Source organism: Elephantulus edwardii, unplaced genomic scaffold (genome assembly GCF_000299155.1).
Source record: "Elephantulus edwardii isolate Elephantulus edwardi_28Jun2011 unplaced genomic scaffold, EleEdw1.0 scaffold00184, whole genome shotgun sequence".
NCBI classification, from domain to species: domain Eukaryota; kingdom Metazoa; phylum Chordata; class Mammalia; order Macroscelidea; family Macroscelididae; genus Elephantulus; species Elephantulus edwardii.
This window is the reverse complement of record NW_006399934.1, coordinates 3,992,122-3,999,683: the sequence shown is the minus strand read 5'-3', so window position 1 is coordinate 3,999,683 and position 7,562 is coordinate 3,992,122. Positions and strand designations below refer to the sequence as shown.

At 43.7% G+C, this 7,562-nt stretch overlaps 1 protein-coding gene across 1 annotated transcript in view; it reads left to right on the top strand.

Moving 5' to 3' along the window:
- TRIM40 (tripartite motif containing 40) overlaps window positions 1-6,559 on the top strand; it is a 20,049-nt gene extending 13,490 nt beyond the window's left edge. The window contains 4 exon segments of the mRNA XM_006903705.1: window positions 4,377-4,463; window positions 5,103-5,189; window positions 5,191-5,340; window positions 6,455-6,559. Of these exon segments, the coding sequence (XP_006903767.1) occupies window positions 4,377-4,463; window positions 5,103-5,189; window positions 5,191-5,340; window positions 6,455-6,559 (429 nt within the window).
- Window positions 6,560-7,562: the final 1,003 nt, after the last annotated feature.

Below are 7,562 nucleotides of genomic sequence, written 5' to 3'. Positions count from 1 at the left end.
ATTCGCACAATGGAATACTATGCTGCATTGAAAAACAAGGAACTCATGCAATATTATTCAAAATGGGTGACCCTGGAGGACATTATGCTGAGTGGGGTATCTCAGTCACAAAAGGACAAATGCTATATGGTGCCACTGTTCTTTTAAGTTTTTTTTAAAAAATATACATATTGCAATTTTTTCCTCACATAACCATGTCCAAGTTTTTGGTAATTAACATCTTGAACTTCTTTGAACTACATGTGCTTTATTACTTTTAACAGGGTAGTTAACTATGTTGTTGTTTTGTTATGTGTCATCAAGTCACTTGTGACTCATAGCGACCCTATGCACAACAGCTCTGAACCCTGCTCTACCTTAAGCCAATTTCTTTGTTTCTGACATATCTACCCTTAGTACTCAAGTCACTGAGCCAATCAATCTCATCCAGGGTTGTCTTCTCTTGAGCTGTCCCTCCACCCTTCCAAACATGATGTCTCTCTCCAAGACTGGTCCCTCCTTGCAACATGCCCAAAGTATGTCAGACAAAGCTTCAAAATCTTTGCCTCCAAGGAGCAGCCTATTTTTACCCTCTCCAGGATGAACCTGTTCATTCTCCTAGAAGTCCATGGTATATTCAGTACCTTTTCCAGCACCACAGCTCAAAGGCATCAATTCTTCTTCTATCATCTGTAGTCATTGTCCAGCTCTCTTATGTATAGCAAGTAATTGCAAAGACCAGGTGCACCTTAGTTTCTAGACTAACATCATTGTTCTTCAGTACTCTGGAAGTCTCTGACAGCATATTTTCCCAATGCAATTCATCTTTTGATTTCCTGGCTGCTGGTACCAAGAGTGTTGATTGTGGAGCCAGGAAAGCTGAAAAAAAAATCTCAATCTCTTCACCATCTATTATGATGCTGCCAATTGGCCCAGCGGTGAAACTCTTTGTTTTCTTGATGTTGAGCTTCAAACCATATTTAAGTCTGCAGTCCTCGACCTTCTGCAGCAAATGCCTCAGGTCCTCCTCAGTTCTGGCAAGCAAGGTTGTGTCATCTGCATAATGCAGGTTGTTTATCAGGTCTTCTCCCAATCCTGATGCCATACTCCTCCTCACAGAGCCCAGTCTCTCGGATGATCTGTTCCACATATAGATTGAAAAGTGTGGAGACAGGATGCATCCCTGGCATACACCTTTCTCTATTTTAAACCATGCAGTGTTTCCTTGCTCTGTTCTGGTCCAAGTATAAGTTTGCATAAGCACAATAAAGTGTTCTGGGATTCACTTTCTTCTCAGAGTTAGCCACAGTTTGTTGTGATCCACAAAATCAAATGCCTTTGTTATTATTTCACTGTTGATAAACTTTTAAGTGGTTTAGCATTTTCTGCTACCATAGACATTATGGCAGTGCACCCTTTTGTGAGCTTTTTATTCCTTCTTTGCTTGCACATGTCTGCAGGTAACACCCAGTGAGCAGAGACAAAATTTTAATAACTTCCTAGTGACATCATTGTCTCTGCTTGCTTTAATTTTTGTTTGCTTGAATACCTTTGGTGACTTTCATTCAGTTTCCTCCACCTAGATTTCATCAACAGAAGAATCTCAAGGTGAGAAAGATGATTTTCAAAATCACTTTCTCCAATCTTAGTTTACCCACACGTCTGCCATAGTGCAGGAGTCTTCTCTTCCCACGGCAGTACTTTGTTAAGAGTTTAAAAGAGAGAATGAGGCTAATCACAGAAATCAAAAGCACTTTCCTAAACAACCACCACCAACAAACTTACCTCACAACACCTGGGGTTTTTTTTTTGTTTTTTAATTTAGTTTCATTTTATTTTGTACTGGTTCACCTGGGTGGGGGTTTTTATATCAAATGAGAAAGATTCCATTAATGGAGCCCACACTCTGCAGCTAATCAAACTCAAACTTACTGCCGTTGAGTCAGTTCCAACTCATTGGGTACTATTGGGTTTCTGAAGCTGTAATGGGCAATGGGAGGAGATTGCCCATCTTTTGCCAGCTGCCAGGAGATCCAAACCGTCAGAAATGAAGAGCCTTTGGGTTAGTAGCACACTCCCTACAGATGACACCACCAGAGCATCATCCTTATACACAGCACATCAATCTCTTTGTTTTGTTTCATTTTATCACCATCACACACTCCATTTTCTAACTTCCTCCACTTACATGCCATCATTCTTACATTTCTGTTTTCTTTTTCCCCCATGCAGACATTTTGGTAAAACTCATATTGCTATACTGTATGTTTGTATATTTTTATAAAGTGATTTTACATTTCCCTGATTTTCCACCTTGCACCATGTTTTAAGATCAATTCATATATGTCATAGAGTCAGCATTCTATGAGATACTCTGACAACTGCCCAGTAAGTACTCCAGAGTGGGAGACCAGCATATTTGACTTATCCATTTGCCTCTTAATATTGGGGAATCAATATTGTAGTGTGCACGTCTTCCTAAGACCTAGGTAAGGGATCCTCCTGGTTGGTGCAAAGTTAACAAGCTTGGCTGGACCCAGTAGAAGGTTCAATTACACTTAGAGAAAGTTGGAAGAGAGATCTGCTGATCTATTTCTCAAAAACTCAGCCATTGCAAACCCTGTGAAAGCATTTTCACTCTGACACAGGTGGAGCTGCCATTAGTCAGAAATTACTCTGGCAAATTGGCCACTAGGTCATAAAAGGAAGGACACTAAAGTATTCTAGACCTACCAACAGCATGTGTTAGGATTCTGGTATTCTCCACCTCACACTCCCACACCCCTCATCCACTCTGGACATTATCCAACCCTATAATTGTATCCATCTGAGAGAAGTGTCAATATTTCATTGTTGTGTTCATTTCCACTCCTTGAATCATCAAAGGATTAGCCAGCCCCTGTCGAAGGACATCACATTTGGTAGAGAGCGGTGAAGGAGAAGACCCTCAAGGAAACAGACACAATCCCTGCAACAGTGGGTTCAAAATCAACACCGATTATGAGAAAGGCACATTACCCTACTCCCAGTCATAAAGTTGGCCTTTCAACATTATTTTCCTTTAACTCTATCCATTTACCTTTCATTCCTAGGTTTTTAACCACTTGTTCTGCTTTCATATATTTTTCTAGATAGTTTTCTTTTTCTCTAAGTTATCTTCACACCATTTTAGACAGATTCTGCCCCTTCTCCACTGGTTTATATAGTTTCTTTTTAAATTCCTTCATAAACAATAGGGAGCTCTGGTAGCCTAGACCATAGAGGGTGCATCGCTAACCCAAAGGCTAAGCTTCTCTGTTGGTTTAAATCCACCAGCAGCTCCAAGGGAGAAAGATGGATAATTCCTTCCATGCAATTAGGAATCTAAGATAAACAATGAGGGTGGCCTCTGAGTCAGTTCAATAGCAGAAAGGGGGACCTTTTTGAGTTGTAGAAACACCTTTTGTATTTGTTCTTGCACCACTGCAGTTTTTGCTACTGTGACTTTGTATGCTTTTACTTGATACATTTTATGACTTTTGCAATTTCAAGAAAAATGTGTCCAGAGGCTTTTGTTGACCTCCCCTCCCCTTTCTTCCACGTTGATTCATTAATGACCTAAGCTGATTTCACTCCCAGTTTTGTGTATCCCTGCTTCCCTCATGTTATTGTTAAGTGGCATTAGTTGTTCGGTTTTGTTGCTGTTAGCTGACTACAACTCACGGCAACCCTACAAACAATAGATGAGAACCTTGCCCTCTCTTCCCCATCCTCACCGTCCCTGCCATGCCCAAGCCCACTGCTGCCGCCACTGTGCCAGCCCATCTCATTAAAGGTCTCCCTCTCTCACTGACCTGATGTCTTTTTAAATGGCCTGGCCCCCCTCCTGACAATCTTCCTTAGGAAACTAACCTCATAGTTTATTTTTTAAAAAGTTCATTATATCCTCAGCTTCAGGGAAACAGTAGTTTATCCAGACATAGATTAAGATACGGATTTTTATTTACTAGAAGGCTCTTGCCCATGCCCACCAGGACCCCAGTAGAGTGGACCAGCCTGGCTTTATTTGCTAATGGGAAGTAAAAAGAATTTCCAAGAAGATCAGTATACAACTTTTAAATACTTGGAGACAAGCATTCTGAAGTAAAATAGAAGTGCTTCTGTTACAATCTTGTACATGATTTCTTGTATATTATCTTGTGCCTCTGAAGAAAAGTGTCATTGCTTTCCTTGCATCATCATCCATTTAATAAATTCTCATGTTCTTTACCTCAAGCAAGATGCAAAGGCTGTCTGTTTTTAGGAAGAACTGGGCTTTCACCTTAGCCTGGAATCATGACTCTAGTATGCTCCATCAAGTTCTTTCCAGTGAGCAGCACTCGCCACCCCTAGTCCAACAAGCAGATCTGTCTCTTTAGGAACGACTCAACCGCCGGAGCAGGAAGCTCAGAAAGGACATCAGGAAACGTCGGCGACGCAAAGCAAAGGAGGAAAAGAAACTGCAGGTGGGTTCCTCAGATTCCTGGGGAGGACACCCTTGGGGTACCCTCGGGGGCTCTTTTCTTCTGTAGGGAACAGCCTGATGTGGTAGGAAAAAGTCTTGCAGGCTGAAGACCTGCTGCATATGGCCTTGGGAACTGCCAGCCAGATAACTGAGTGGGGAAGGTAAGCTCTTTGAACTTCATGTGACTTAAATGAAAACCAGTCCTTCTCTGCCTGGTTCATGGGGGGACATATGTCTCCTCTATTAAATATTACTTCACAAACTGTGAATCTCTATCTTCCATCTCCAACAGTATACCTTTCTCTTCTTGCTCGTTGTGTGGACTCTCTCCTCACCCTTTGGCCAAAGAGGCCTAAGGGTGGCAGTGAGAGTATACAGTTAAGTAGGGTGTGTATGTGTGCGTGTGTTTCCCTTCACCATGCATCTGTGAGTGGGTGTATACAAGAGTGTAAGGGGGGGGGAGCATGGAAGGGGGAAAGAGAAGTGTCTCTAAATGTATGAGAAACACCTTTACCTCTGCCATAACCATGACATACAGAGGCCAGCCCATGAGTGGAAAAGGACTGAGGAACCGGCATTCCCATTTGGAGTATTTAGAGGCTGGGAAGGGCCAGGAAGGGCTGTCTGACACTGACCTTAGAGTCTTTAGTTTGGGGTAGGCTGCGGGAATCGCAGGCTGGAGGCTGAGCTGGCGAGCAGGCACCAAGCCAGGGGGCAGCTGAACACCCTCCCTCCCTCAGCAGCAGCTGGACCTGCTGGAGGACGCGCAAGCAGTGAAGGCCAGAATCTCGGACCTTTTGAGGGAAATAATCCAGCTCAACAGCCTGGTCACTGATCTGAACAGGATGGCCAAGCAACTAGAGGCCAACAAGCTAAAGGTGCAAGCCCTGAGGTGCTTTCCAAGGGCGGGGGTTCTCAGAATAGGAGGTCCTGCAGACTCCTCCGGGAGGTGTTTGAGGGAGGAGCTTCTCTCTATGCTGACAGTGGTTTGTCCGAGGTGCCATAATGTTGCTCCAGAAGAGCAGAGTGCACAGGAGAAATGATACTTCCCCTCCCCCTAGTTCTCAAGATGACTTCCAAAGCAACCTCCAAGAGTAGGCTGGGGAGGTTGTCCACAGGTGACAGGAGCACGACAACCAGTTGTGATTGTTAGTTTCTATCTCTCTCTCCCTCTCTCTTCTAGGACGCCCGAACCTTACTGGACAGGTATGAGCAGTCTCTTCTTTCCTCCCCATAATACATAAACCTATTCAAAGCCATATTTAGATATAATAAGGTCTAGAAATTCAGTGCTCAGCCAGCTTTTATATTTCCATGTTGTATGGCCAGCATAAAATGCAACCACATATACTGTTGTTAGGTGCCATCAAGTCGAGTGTGACTCACAGCCACTCTATGAACAACAGATCTGAACCCTGTCCTATCCTGTGTCATCCTCACAATCTCTGACACACTGGAGCCCATTGCTGTAGTCACTATGGCAATCCACTTGGTTGAGGCTCCTCCTTTCTTTCACCAGCCCTCCACATTTCCAAGCATGAAGTCCCTCTCCAAGGAATAGCCTCTCCTAGCAACATGCCCAAAGTATGTGAAACGAAGCTTCATCATCTTTGCCTCCAAGGAGCACTCTGGCTGCACCTAACAAAGGTGTATCTGTTTTGGCCATCCATGGGATATAGTACTTTAACACTACAGTTCAAAGGCATCAAATCTTTTGTCATCCTTATTCATTGTCCAGCTTTCAAGATGCACAGCAAGTAACTGAAAAGACTGTGGCCATATACTGATCATATACTGAGTGATCTCTTTGTTTTTAGGAGTGTTTCAGAAACTTGTGGCCTTTATCATGAGTTGGGGGAAAGAGCCAGTGGATCACCTCTTCAGTCACCTTCGGCACCTCTGACATGCTCACCCCTGGGGTACCTCATCTCTGATTCATCTCCATCTCCTCTTTCCTTCTTCCTCCCTACCCAAGCCCCTGGCCCCTGTTAGGTCTACTTGGTGCTTCTTCAGGCCTACCATCTCATGAGCATGTCCGTCTTCCCTGCTGCCCACAGCCATGACCTGACTCTTGACCCTGTGAAACTTAGGCGATAGCTACAGCCTCCTTCCTCAACCAGACTCATGCTAATGATCCCTCTGCAGAGGTCAGGACCCTTGATCTCTAGGGACATTCAAGAGACTGTGGTCTGTAAACTGACAGTGGTGCCTTTTTTCAGTCTCACAACGGGATGACAGGAGCTCATCAGTAGTAAGGCCACATGTTGAGAGAAATATTCCTTCTCAAGGAATTGTTGTCTGTTAGGCTCAGCTGGCTCTAGGGTGGTCCCCATGATCCTCACTTCCTGGGATTCAAGCTCTTAAATAGCCCATCCCCTTGAATGTGAACAGGATTTGCTTCTAACCAATGCTGTTAGTTGCAGTCGATTCAGAATCACGCCAACTCCATTTTGCACTTTACTCCCCGGATTTGCCAGGCTGTGACTTTCTGGGAGCAATCATGAGGCTTGTCTTCTGAGGCACCCATGGGTGGATCTAACCAACCAACTTCCTGCACTTAATCATCTGTGTTATCCAGGACATCATTTAGAACATCACAAAAATCACAGGGTGGCACTTCCATGATTAAGTTATGACAAAGATGATGTGATTAGCTACTCTGATTGTGTTATATTTACTGACTCTATGTTGCTAGAAAGCTTACTCTAGAAGCTCTCTCTCTGCTGGTTTAATGAAGTAACTGGCCATGTTTCAAGGACCTGTGGGCAGCCTCTGTGGGTTCTAGCAGCCTCAAGTCAACAAGAAGCTGCAGCCCCGTCTTGCAGCCACAGGAAATGGATTTTGTCAACAGCCTGAGTGATCCTGGAAGTGAATTATTTCCTACTTGAATCTCCAGATAAGAGCCCAAACCAGGCAGCTCTTTCTTTGTCGCCTTGTGAGATGCTAAGGACAAGACTCAGTTAAGACATGCTCAGACTTCTGACCCATAAAACATGTGATTTTTTTTTTTTTTAAAAAAAACCCACAAAACCAAACTGTGTTGCTTTAAGCTGTTAATTTTGTGGTAATTTTGCACAGGAATGAATAGCTAATATAATTA